Genomic DNA, 14,020 nt, shown 5'->3' with positions numbered 1-14,020 from the left:
TTCCCTAGCGAGGAGACTTATTTGATTGTTTTCAATGTTGGGACAGCAATTTTTGGGGAGCACTATACTCTGGAGAATGATAGATGGGGCCCACCATACACTGGAACATTCCAAAGGTGGACATCAGACACTGGAGCAGCATTTACAGGGCCCATTATACACTAGAGCATTAGAAATGGGGCCCATTATGTTTGGAGCATTATTTGGGCCCATAAGACAGTGGAGCTTCATCCATGGGGACCAACATATACTGTAGCATTATGTGGAGCTCATCATATACTGTTTCAAACATTGTATGGGACCAATGATTCTGTATGGAGAAATAGATGGGCCTCGTCATGAGATGTAAAAAGTGAGGTATTTTTCATTGTACTATACCGCTATTTCTCTGCCGTATCGGAGCATGATGAGTTGTGGTATGTGTTAAAGGGGCGCTCTTTCGCCCAGGGCACATGAAAACCTGCAGCCAGCCCTCCCCCCCCCACAACTTTAGCCAAATAACCCCCATTTTTCAGTGCGTAACTTGTATTATGAAGTTAATTAAGGTTGACAAGCTTAAGAAAGAAGAATTGATGCTTTTGGCATTCAATTGGGCACTGTAGGTGTGTTTCCTGTCCTCCTCTCACTGCCGACTTTTATTCCCCATTGACTTACATTGGGTTTCGTGTTTCGGGACGACCCCGACTTTTCCCTATAATCGGACGATCTTGCTCGACCCGACTTTTGGAAAAGTCGGGTTTCACGAAACGAAACGCGACCCTAAAAAACCAAAAGTCGCTCAACTATAGTGACTAGATAACAGTGGGCCATCTTTAGCAATGGCCTTAATATGCCGTGCATATGGTATGTCTAGCTCAGGTTTTGAACAAGCCGATGGTTACATAATTTGTGCATTTTTTAATGTGACATTTAGGCTGCATTCACACCTGTCTCCCTACTCGAATAAAACAACCTCATAGGCATCAAATTCAGGTCAGGAGACCCACAGGCAGTTCATGCATCCAGGGGAGGACTGAGGCAGAACAGGGTCCCTCTGAAAGAAAAGTATGTGTGCCCTTGGAGAATAGTTCATCATAATGCACCCCATTATTTTGGATGTAGTAGTGGGCTCCCTTTCCTCTTTTGCGATGTGCAGCTGTGTAGGATATACCATAATTTGTCCACCGCTGAATGCATTGCTGTCTGTAACCGAATCGTCACACAAGGAAATATGAGTTTGACCGCTGTTTGGTGAAATTATACACTACAACAGTTGCTGCCATGTTTCACCACAAATTACAACTAATTGCATGGAGATTTGGCAGCAGGACACCTAATGCTCAGTTTATTTTGGGGGGACCACTTAAACAAAAATGGATTGTCTAAAATGTAAATTCAGATTCTGGGCTAATACATAATCTTGCATTCTGCCATGGCATTTTAATATTGAGTATGGTACCCCAAAAATCCTTCATGAACTGGAATTTTAATGATTTTGTCATAGCACTAATAGAAGGAATGTTGTCTAATACCTCAATAATCACAAAATTATCAACATCTATCCCAGCCACATAACTGGAGACCCATAGCGATCTTATTTCTGTATTATATCCATATTGCTTTAACAAAAATTCAATAATATTTAGTGTTAGAGATTCGTTTTTATGACTAGATGCGATGAGTTTTGTTGGTCAATTTTATTAGAAAAGTTCTTAAACATAATGAGGCAGATTTGCTTTTCCTGTCCGCTAATTATACAGCATAAATAAAGCTGTCAATACACAAGATAACTGATGGCCAAGTCTTCATTCGGGCAGAATGTTATCTCTTCTGCTAGACACAGGAGCGCATGGCAGGACGAAAAGAAAAAGCCACTGAGAGACTACAATGGCAGCGGCTTCTTTCTCGTGAAAACAAAAGAATCGGCCATTGAAATTTCAATTGCCCATTCCTTCTTTCCTCTGACATCATTTGTTACAGGAGAGTCAGGATACTCTATATAGATTAGATGGTCTGTGGGTCCTGCCTGAAATCAGTAGGTTCGGAAAATCTTCATCAATTGAAAACCAGCTATTAGTTGGCTTAGTTAGCACAAGAATTTTGGCACAGGGCTCATTTGAGTTGGAAAAAGTGTCTACGAGACCCATGCGCATGGAATGCACATTCTTTTTGGAGTAAATTGGGCACAACTTTAGTTCATTAAGTTTAATAAATATCACTAAGTGGATTTTTTTTCTTACCTGGTACAGAAACGTTACTTTCCAGTGGTGGTCGTCCATTGTCTCTAATAATGACTGGAACATAGATAGTTTTTTTTGGAAAGTCTGTATGCAGCATGGTCAGACGAGCAGAAGTAGCTGTAGGAAATGTATAGAAGAACCTTTAGTCTCATACAGCATTACTTTAAAAAAGATTTTTAATAACTAACATGTCTGGCGGGAGCATATATTATTGAGTAGGACTTCTGGCTGCTCCACAAGTCTTCTCTACCTCGGTCTCCACATAGTTACTCTGATCCTTCTCATTCAATGATTCCCCATCCTGCCTGTCTGAAAGATTCTCTCAATTTTGTTTCTATATTTGATTCTAAAAATTGTAAATTGAAGTCAAGTTGAACATTTTTTTGTGTGGTGGTCAAACAAATTGTTTTTTTACAGACCATTGGATGACAGGTTAAATATATATTATGATTATGTGATCATTTTTGGGGATGAAAAGATCATTCAAAAAGGTCAGTCCACTAGCCAAAGCATCTCACCTCAGATTTAGCTAAAATTTTGATTTGCTGATAAAGGGATCCCTATATTAGGTAGAAATTAGGTAGAAATGGACCTACATATTAGAAAAAAAAGTCCTAAAAGAGATTTGGCAAAGATTTTTTTTAAATGTTTACAAACCCTGAAAAGCTAGATTGGCCAACAGATCCTCTGATGGAACCAGGCATTATGGGGTCAAATCATCATTTTGTACACCAGCCTCGATCCAGGTTACGTTGAAGCCTTTGACGCATCCCACAGCCCGATGTGTGCAAGCAGAAATATACTTCACTCATGGAATGAACTACTGTAATTTACCGCACTTTTGTGGGGTTAATTGTGGTGAATTTATACGTCTCCTCCAGCTTAGCTTTGCCACTTTTCAAAAAGTTGGCCGAGGAGGCATAAAAAGATTTGTGGCTCAAAGTGATTGAAAACTCAAGTCTTAATTGTATAATAATATCGGCCTTGAGGATAAACAGTAGAAATCCCTTTTGGGGTTAAATTCAGAGACCCTAACTTCATGATGTGTCCTGCAATCTGGTTTCATGCCACTTACCATTCACATATTGAATGTTCCAATCCTTTGCTGTAGTTTGATTACCACCAAGACGAAATTTCAGCGCCACCCCCCAAGCTGGCCGATCATCATCTGTACCGCTGAATTCAAATGACTCTGGTTTTGTCAATGGATAACAGAAAAAGATATCTCCAAAATAATCCTTGGCCAATCGAGGACTATTGTCATTGACATCATCCAGGTACAAGTAGAAACTTACTGATGATCTCATTTTTGAGTTTTCTGTTAAAAACATAAATGTATTATCAGTTAATTATCTGAGAAGCGACTTATAATGGGAAGATTTACTTTATAGAGGATATGCCGTACAGTTGTGTCCTTCCTTAGCTTTAGAGAGACACACACGCATTTTTGTAAATGTTTACGAGATCCTCGTCCTACATCTAATGGCTCTCAGGACCATATGGGCTCGATTTTCTTTTTCCATCATTCCCAAAAAGGTCAATGGAGGAACCCTGCTAATGTACTAAAGCATGAACATCTCTTGGTTTTGATCTGTTTGGACAATGTATCCATGGTTAACGGGAACACTCGCTGGTCACTTGATATGAGTCTGGGACTCTCAGCAACCATGCACAAGTACATGGCATGGATCATTTGTGCAACCTGTGCAGCCGTTAAGGACCAAAGAGGTTAGGGGGCACATTTCCATCTCCAAAGCAGGATGAATTGTGCATTATTAGGAACTATTGGATTAAAAAGGACCCAAATTCTGGTCTTATACAGAGGTCCTCTTCTGTTTATGTCCACTCCTGCCACAGTTGATGCTGGGGAAGGACTAGGAGAGTCTTGGATTTTTCTCAGTAACTTATAAAGTAGTCCAACCATCAAATCCCAGTTTCAATGTGGACTTTGTTGAGATAGTAAACCTCAGCTGTATAATGAACTGTTGATAGCCCAAAAGCCTTTAATGAATCTATGGGGGCATTTCAGTCAAAGAACCTAGGGGGCGGCTACATGTATAAATATAATCTAGCCAATCCCATATTACATATACAATTATCCTGAAGTCTTGCGTGGGGCTTACTTGATTCTGTAGCAACTACTTCCACTCTATATTGGTCGGCCCGTTCACGATCCAGATTGGCACTGGTGTAAATATCTCCAGTTTCTTTATTAATTTCGAGCCAATTAAATGTATTTTCTCTCAGTTCAAACCTGTGGAGAAATTTTAGAAATTTTGAAATCTAATGTTGAGCGTGGCAAATGTTATACAAGTCAAGAAGATCATGGTTGTCCAAAAAAGTTGTGGCAGTATACATGTTCTAAAAAGAAACTGAAAAGTCAGGACAGATTCTTATACCAATGGTTAGTAGAAGAGCAAACAATGACCACGAGTTGCTTTGGATCAGTGCCAACCAAGCTTTTCTTAAAGATGGCCACAGTTCTCATATATAAACCCGCTAACGACAGTAGTAAGATAATGTTCAATTTGTGTTAGTTTTTTCCATATTTCCGCTCTGCTTTAGGATAAATAGTGCCAGAACTCACAAATGACGGGAAATATTGGCACCTGGCTACCCATCTTATAAAAGGTTCATTGGATTTCCATCATTTTACTTAAAGGGGTGGTTATAGCTGGAACATTTACGTCGTATTAATAGGATATGCCATAAATGGCAGATACAGTCGATGTTATTGCCACACTCTTGCTCTGCAAATTTTCAGCACTCTCAGAAATTAATAGAAAAAGACGCATGATCAGCCACCTTCTCTATTCCATGAGTGCACAGTGTGGGGCCTCATTGTTGAGATAAGTGGGGGGTTCTACCAAAGGGAGCTGCAATTATTGCACATTCATGCAATGTCTATCAACTATGCTATTTTACCTTGCATTTAAAGCAGAATTTGCAAATGGGGCTCAAAGGCAGATTTGAACAACAGCCTACGAAACTCAACCAGGTTTTTCTACTTTAGATTTTGATGACAGATTTGTTGCGATAATACTTGAAAGCAGATCTCAGTAGACACAAAGCAGTGACATTATATTCTGTGTACTGCTAATTTGGTGAATATTCATTGTTTATGGCACTAATGGAGAAAACCAAGCACTATACCCGACTATTTCTGGTAGTCCCATTGAAAATAAATGAAGTTGAGGCTGAGAATGCACGCCTCTGCTCCATTCATGTTGAGAATGCACAGCCCCATTCTCTGGATCGCAGGACGTACCTAGCGGTCGCAACCCAGCAATCAGCAAGATAAACACTATTCTAAGAACAGGGGATAGCTTGTTTTTGAGGGGTATAATCCATTATTACGGCATTTACTAACTATGTATTTGCTTTCCTACCTTCAACTGAGAGGGGATATAAGGATATGTGGAGACCATCAGTAAACGCAGCATCCAGATGTTCCGGCCTAGTGGACTGGATATCAAGAAAAATCACATGCCCATTATGTTCCAGAGACGTACTCGGCTCACCCGCGGAGACGGACATGTGGCGCATCTCTCCAGACCGCAGCATGTCTATATCTTTGGCGGAGACCCTAGTCTCCACAAGAGAAATCTCACCCCTACTGTACTCGTTTAGGCAGAATTCAGATGTCAGTGTATCATTGTCTGAGTATGGATCGCGGATCTCCTGACCTGAACTTGACAGCCACGTATATGGCTATGTTTAGCTCAGTTTTTTGTAGAATACTATTGAAAGTTTTTACAGCCTCCTTTTCTGTCTGAGCATCCTATCTGCCCTTTAAATTTGTAGGCATGATATCGGGTTATGGCCCCATCAAAGAAAGGTGCACCTTGTCTGGTTGGCTTTCATGAATTAGCCAATTTAAGCACTAAGTACCTTCATTATTATAAGTATATTCTATATAGCAGTAATGCAGCAGAAATTCCATATATTCAGTGTTTGCACATTAGTGATTACAGAGGCTGCTGTATTCTTTTGTTTGTCTATTATGCAATTATAGCAGCTTGCACCTGTTCACACTTGCTTTGTTTTGTTCGGAGGTGTTGGTTAGTTTTTTTTTTTTTTTTGGGTTTTGTGTTTCCGTCACTAATCCAGTCCGTGTTATTTAGCTGCATTGGGAATGTCAGACGTTCAATGAGTTCAAATCATATAATGAACGGCAGAATATACTGTACACACAGTCTGCTTCAACAACTTCCTATATATTATAAAATAATATACATAATACAAAACCAATTTTCTAAGAAAATGTATTTCTAAAGGTGCTATTCACATGAAATTCTCACCAGATATCAATAACAACCCATCCAATCAACACAGGCAAAGAAATCAAACCATAGATGTCCATACATTAAATTATGTGTAATAATGAGAAATAACACATTGAAAAAGTATTGAACACATAAAGAAAGAGAGGTGCAAAAAGCCATGGAAAGTCATGACACCGGCTGAAATCTATCAGTAATTAAAAAGCAATCCTGCCACTTAGTGAAAAATAATATTAGCTGGTTCAACTGATGGTCTATAAAAAGGAGTCACAAAAAAATATCTCATGATGGGTAAAACCAGTGAACTGTCTCAAGACCTTTATAACCTTATTGTTGCGAAACATACTGATGGCATTGGTTACAGAAGAATTTGTAAACTACTGAAGGTTCCAGTGATCACTGTTGGGGCCATTGTCAGGAATTTCACCATAAACCAGCCAACAGCAGGTGCTCCTCGCAAGATATTAGACACCATGCTGGGCATGCTATCCTGTCAACCGTTTGATATCTGCCTCCTGATGAACCTTTTGGGGAAATGTGGTTACTTAAGCTATGTGCTGATGAGTATCATTCTTTTCCATTTTTACCCTAATCTGCCTTTATATCTGAATCATCTTTTTCTGGTGAAAAAAAAACCATAACATTATTCCTTAGTTGTCTCTTGTTGCAGACTACAATACCAACAGTGAGGTTTTGAAGTGGGAATATGATGGTGTAGGGCTGTTTTTCAACATGCAGCACTGGTAAACTTCATTTAATAGAAGGAAGGAAGAATGGACAAAGGTACCAGGATGATAAAAATGACACAAGGATGGACATTTCAGCAAGACAATAATCTCAAACACACAGCCAAGGAAACTTTCAACTGGCTTCAGAGAAGGAAAATAAAGCTGCTAGAATCACCAAGCCAATAGCCGGACCTGAATCTAATAGAAAATGTATGGAAGGAACTAAAGCTCAGAGTTCATAGAAGGAGCCCAGGGAATCTTCAGCATATGAAGAGTGTTCCTGTGGAAGAATGGGACAAAATCACACCTGAGCAATGCCTGCGACTGGTTTCTCCATAGAGGAGTGGTTTTGAAGCTGACATCACCAACAAAGGCTTTTGTATGAAGTATTAATTACATTTCAGTAAGGGTGTGTCATTTCTCATTATTACACGTAACTTATGTTATGGACATTTATGGTTTGATTTCTTTGCCTGTGTGGATTGGATGGGTTGTTACTGACATCTGGTTAGAATTTCATGTCAATAGCACCTTTGAAAACATATTTACTTGGAAATTTGTGATATGTTCAATACTTATTTCACCCGCTGTGTTTCAATCGTTGCATGCACAATAGAATCAGTTCATAGAATCAATGATCATCATCATCCCCATAGTGAATTAAGGACATAGACTTTGGTGCAAACAGTCCAGTGCTCCAAACAGAGGCAGAGACACTGTCTGACAATCCGATGTCTGCACCTGTGGCAACTTTTCGGGGGTACACCCCCTCCCTTGGCTTGAGCAACAGACAGAATATATTTTATGCCGTTCGTTATATAGTTTGGATCTTAAGCAATGTTGAGAAACGAATGCGTTGCGGCATGGGGTGAAAATATGATAAATTGAAGATTTGGTCAGTCTATCCTAATATATTTAGTGAGGCCAGTGTTTCATGTCATTTACTTTCATAGAGCCACTGAGCGCAATGATTGGCTGCAGCAATGTCTATGTGAGATGTCACCACTGCAGCCAAATAGCAAAAACCAGGACGCCACCAGAGACCCAACACTGGACCTGGGGAGGGTAATTAAAGCTCAGATTATTAGATTATTTTTTTTATACCTAACTGAGCCTGCGGGCAATAATTTAGTAAAAATGAACCACCCCTGTATGGGGCACCAATTGATTGTAAACAACTCCTTTGGTGCCTGTTTAAACAGGTCAACAAATAATTAGCAGAACAATCGCTAACATCCCCTGGGTTTATGATGCAATGTGCTACCGAGAAGAATGATTTTTTTACATAAACGATCTGAGAGTTTTACTTTTTTGTCATGTGATCGCCAGAAATGTTGACACTGGCGAATAAATGGGAACGAGAAAACACAATTATGTGCCCATGTAAATTCACCTTTAATGACAGATGTCCCTAAAGGGTTTCCCATGTCTTACTCACTAATGGCCTAGCCGTGTTTCTACACCCATCTACAAAATACCTATGTAGAGAAGAACATTACAATACAAGCAAAGTGCGCTTAGCTAATGAGCTACTTACAGGATTTCATCGCCTTCAGGATCTGATGCATTTATTTTTATTAACCATGTTCCAGTAGGAATGCCTTCAGAGACCTGTACTTGGTATATTGGATTCCCAAAAACTGGCTTCTCATCCACGTCAGTGACTATAACCTTTAAATGCGTGCTGGAGCTGGAATTATAATGGGTTCCCGTAGCCAGGGGCTCTGGATTCTTCGCTTCTATCACTAGATCATGCTCCTGATATGATTCATAGTCTAGTTGCTGCGGGAGAGAAAAGGACAGTTATTGGCCAGTAGGAAACTACAAAATCCAGAAAGAAGTATATCAGATCTGTCACTTACAGCAGCCACCTTGACATATCCACGATTATTTAAAGGATTTGTTTCAATGGTGAACATCTTATCTGGATCTCCATCGACTATTCTGTAAGAAATAGAAGAGCTTCCTGTGTTTGGCTGGTCATCGTCTGTGGCCTGTATCTCCTTCACTATTGTTTGCAATGGAGAGTCTTCCCGTAAGGTTACATTCCCATACTAGAAATATAAAAGACAGACGTGAAATGATATAAAGCTAGACAGATATGGGTCAGATAGACAGACATAGATAGTACTGGAATAATAGTAGACTTCCTTGACTTCCAGAAGAGCTGGTAAGTCTTCCAAGTCCTACAGAAGCCTCCTAAGAAGCAGCACTTCTGAATGTTTTCTGTGCGTGGCATTACGGCGCTGGGATGCACCATCATCAGTCCCAGGATACCAACACATAAATATCATACAGCACACGCCCGATTTATACGCTCATCTGCATGAACCCTAAGTGTGGAAAAATAAGTCTAGAAACTAAATAAAGCACAAGATGATACAATCTGTGAAAATACTTACATCTGAACTCTCAAATATCGGAATGTGATAATTGATGTCAATGACGTTTATCACCACCCAACATATTGTGCTAAGAGCTGTAAAGAGAAAACACGGATCTATTGTAGATCATCCTATTAAAAAGTAAAAGTCTCAAGAAATAATTTCTCAAATACATATTTAAAACATCTTGTACCTGTGTATTTTTTGCTCAGAATGTAGTGATTCTTGTCATTTTAATTATTATTAGACCTAATTAATCATATAGTATTATGTCACATATTTTGGAGTAAGATGAATTTTGTGCAGAAATATACATCTTTCTTGTGTTTACGCCGTACTTTCCACATTTTTAAAAAAAAGTTTGTGGGGCATAACATGAGAGAGTGTGATCTCCACTGCGATTTAAATTTACTATAGTTTACACTAGAAACTTGCATAGATTTGCTTTTCTTGGTGCACAGACAGAGAAACATCAGTCTTAAAGGGAACTTGTTAAGTGAAATAAAAACGCTGTTATCCTCTAGATATGGGGTTAATCTGCAGGTTAATAGCGTTCTGAACATGCTCGGCGCCAACACTGAAAGCCCCGCTGCCAGGAGGAAATGAGCTTTTTTCTCCACAGCAGCATTCGATTTCAGTCATGGTGGTGGCGCCGGTGCAGGTTTGGTTACCTCTCAGTGTATAGAGCGTGGCGGCTGTAACTGCGTCCCTGGCACTGACTGACAGCCAGCTCCAATGCTGATCCTGCAGTCAGTCAGTCTGGGGGAGGCGCGGTTACAGCCGCTGCCCTCTATACACAGAGTGGTAACTGAACCCGCACCGGCACCGCTCTTGTAACTGAACTCCACACGCTGCCAGCAAAAATAAAGTTCATTTCCTCCTTGTAGCGGGGCTCTCAGCGCGGACACCAGACAGACTCAGAATGCTATTACCCTGCAGACTAACCCCATGTCTGCAGGTTAACAGCCTTTTTTCACACGACAGGTTCCCTTTAAGAGTGTCCCCAGTTGAGTACAGTCAGATTACTGCACGTTTTAGACCATTTTTGCACCCGTCTAAAACAAGTGAAATTTTATCAATGGTGTGTATAATTTTTGTGGCACAAAATGCAAATGAATGAGGTGGCATAAGAAAAGGAAGCTGTCTAACATGTCTACAGAGCTGAGACAAATATAAATTAGGGTGAACCGATTGTATCGGATGAGTGCTATACGTGGTTTTCTCCGATAGCACTCGTACCCATGTGGGGCTGTGCACATATCTGAGCGTCGGATCAAATTCGGCAATGCAAGTCCTTTGGGTCTGTGGAAAACAACCGAGTGTAGTTTGATTTTCGTGGACTGACATAATGGAGAAAATGAGGAAACTTTTTTTTTTCTCCACCTCTGATCATTGTGGGTGTCCGATATCAGACTCGCATCAATTTCAAATTGATGACCTATTCCTATCAAAGCCATCTTAAAAAAAAAAATTGAAGCCCTCAATGCCCTGGGCAACAGATCTGATCTGAGCTTTTACATCTACGGTAATCTTAATCCAATACGGAAATTTAGCACCTTGATTCACTTTTATGGGCAACGTGAGCCTTTTATTTTTTGGGGACTTTTTTTTTCTGATGTAATTGAGACCACATTGAAATTTCCCCCAGAATCTAAGACCATAAATCTAATTAATCTTTTAGCATATTCCAGAATACTTACACGGTGTCCCTTCATCTGACACCTGCACTCTAATTCTGTATTGTCTGTGGGTATTTACGCCAGTATTACTCAGTTGAATGCTGCCATCATACAGGCCGATTCGGAACATTCTTGGAGATGTATGAGGCCATTGCTCAATGATTGTATACGATAGCAACGAATTTGTTGAATCGTGCTGGTCCTCATCGGTGGCTTTAAGCACATCTATAACACTACCTGTAGGGTAAAAAAATGTATTAATGACAAACATCTTTAACCACAGTCTTGGAGCCTGAAATAATTTCTTTATTCAGCTGGTGCAATTGCTGCTTTTTTCCCTCAATCTGGCGTTTTTCTTTTGTTCCTGTCTCCTATCCGCTCCTGAGACATGGCCTCCTGTTCCTTGTATGTAAAGTATATACGTAAAGTATTTTTATTCAAGTGGGTTTAGTCCTCAACTTTTCTCTATGGAAGTCTTTTTGAGGATCACACCCTGTTGGCTATAAAGACTAGATTTACATACAGGGAAGAGGGGTCATATATCAGGAATGGAGAGGGGCAGGAACAAAAGAAAATGCCAGATTCAGGAGAACGTCATCATTTACACGAAGCAGTAGCATAGCTACCGGGGAGGTCAAGGGAGCAGTGGCCCAGGCCCCCGCTCTCTGAGGTGCCCACCCGGAGCTACGCTACTGTTAACTGTGTGGGTGTGCGCAGTGCACTCATGCAGTTAAACTCTGTGGCAGAGCAGGGAGACTCGATCTCCCTGCACAGCCACCCAGGGCCCCTGCTGGGTGCCCGTACAGTTGAAAGCACTGATGAGACGGGCCTATGGGGAGTGCATTATACTATACAGCCCTATGGACAGTGCATTATACTATATAAAAGCCTATGGGGAGTGCATTATACTATACAGACCTATGAGGAGTGCATTATACTATACAGGCTTATGGGGAGTGCATTATACTATAAAGAGTCTGCCTATGGGGAGTGCATTATACGATATAGAGTCTGCCTATGGGGAGTACATTATATTGTAGAGGTCTATGGGGTTGCATTATACTATATAAAGTCTGCCTATGGGGGGGTCAATTATACTATGTAGAGTCTACCTATGGGGGTGCATTATACCACAGAGTCTGGCTAAGATGAGTGCATAATACTATATACAGTCTGCCTATGTGGAGTACATTATACTATAAAGAGTCTGCATATGGGGATTGCATCACACCACATACAGTCTGCCTAAGGGTAGTGAATTATACTATATAGAGTCTGCCTATAGGGGTGTATTATACTATATAGAGGCATATGGGAAGTGCATTATACTGTATAGAGTTTACCTATGGGGAGTGCTTTATACTACATAGAGTCTGCATATGGGAGTGCATTGTTCTTTATAGAGTCTGCCTATGGGGAGTGCATTATATTAGGCCTATGGGGAGTGCTTTACACTATAGAGGTCTATGGGGTGCTTTATACTATATATATGAGTTTGAGGAGTGCATTATACTACATAGAAACCTATGGGGAGTGCATTATGCTATATAGAGGCCTATAGGGTGTGCATTATACTATATCCTATTGAGACAGTGAGTGGGCATTATACTATGTAGAAGAGAGCATCGTACTGTGTATAGGGGAGCTGTGCAGGTAGGAGACTTGGGACATTAAGTGGGCACTTATTGTTATAGGGGAACACAGGTTAATGTGACTGACAAGAGGGCACAGAGGGAATTTTACTTTCTAGGGGACAAAATGTGGGCACTGTTTTCTAGTGAAATTGCACATGGCCTTACTATATTTTAGAGGGTTGTTTTACCATTTAGAAGGCACACAGTACCACAGATCAGGTGCAGTAATAGGGGACACATACGGCAGCAGCAGCTCAGTATTGGGCTATCAACAGGATAAGGAGTTTATGCAGGTTTGGAATAGATGGGGACAGTGCAGGAAATGTGAACAAATGTGTCTTTATTGTAATCTCTGCAGCCGAGTTCTGGCTGGAGAAGGTGTCATGTTGGTAACTGTACTGTAATCTATCACATGTTCTGCAGCACTGGTATCTACCACTATATGGTCACCATATGGCGGTAATATCAGTGTTGCTTTTTGTATAGAGATTTTTTTAGTAACAGCTCTGTGTTCTGCTGAGGTTCCCTTATATCTACAATTAGGAGACGCCACCATAGTTGTCATCAGGGGTACCTGATTAGGAGCCCACTCAGGAGTTCCGCCCCCCTGAACCAAACCCCTAACTACGCCTCTGGCACCAGGTAAAAAAATTACACATTTATGGCAAGTGACACGTCCTCTTTAAAAGGAATCTGTCACCCCTTTTTTGAGATAGCATATAATGATATCATTCAATTGTGTGTCACATAAGGATTCTCTTAGCATTTTTGCTTCCCCCTGACCCCGCACCTTTCATGCATAAATACCTTTTTTATATCGGTTCAGATGTATGTAAACTGCCGCTGTCCGGTCCGATGGGCGGGGCTTATTCAACTGCTCCCCCCCCTGTCATGCTGTATGCATTTCTTCTTGTGTAGAGCAAGACAGGGAGGGGGGGAGCAGTTGAATAAGCCCCACCCATTGGACCGGACTGCGGCAGTTTACATACATCTGAACCGATATAAAAAAGGTATTTATGCATGAAAAGTGCGGGGTCAGGGGGAAGCAAAAGTACGAAGAGAATCCTTATGTGACACACAATTGAATGATATC

The 14,020-nt window shown here is 40.6% G+C and overlaps 1 protein-coding gene across 1 annotated transcript in view; it reads right to left on the bottom strand.

Moving 5' to 3' along the window:
• Positions 1–14,020, bottom strand: part of CDH17 (cadherin 17) — a 119,527-nt gene that overhangs the window by 23,171 nt on the left and 82,336 nt on the right. Inside the window, exons 10-16 of the mRNA XM_073550393.1 lie at positions 11,315–11,530; positions 9,633–9,709; positions 9,093–9,284; positions 8,768–9,012; positions 4,343–4,473; positions 3,295–3,537; positions 2,220–2,336 (exon numbers count right to left, since the gene is read on the bottom strand). Coding sequence (XP_073406494.1) covers positions 2,220–2,336; positions 3,295–3,537; positions 4,343–4,473; positions 8,768–9,012; positions 9,093–9,284; positions 9,633–9,709; positions 11,315–11,530 — 1,221 coding nt within the window. The remainder of the gene's footprint in view (positions 1–2,219; positions 2,337–3,294; positions 3,538–4,342; positions 4,474–8,767; positions 9,013–9,092; positions 9,285–9,632; positions 9,710–11,314; positions 11,531–14,020) is intronic.

This window comes from Dendrobates tinctorius, unplaced genomic scaffold, assembly GCF_039654945.1.
Source record: "Dendrobates tinctorius isolate UK_male_01 unplaced genomic scaffold, ASM3965494v1 ptg000165l, whole genome shotgun sequence".
In the NCBI taxonomy this organism is placed as follows: domain Eukaryota; kingdom Metazoa; phylum Chordata; class Amphibia; order Anura; family Dendrobatidae; genus Dendrobates; species Dendrobates tinctorius.
The sequence above is the reverse complement of the archived record's forward strand: the minus strand, read 5'-3'. Positions and strand labels throughout refer to the sequence as shown.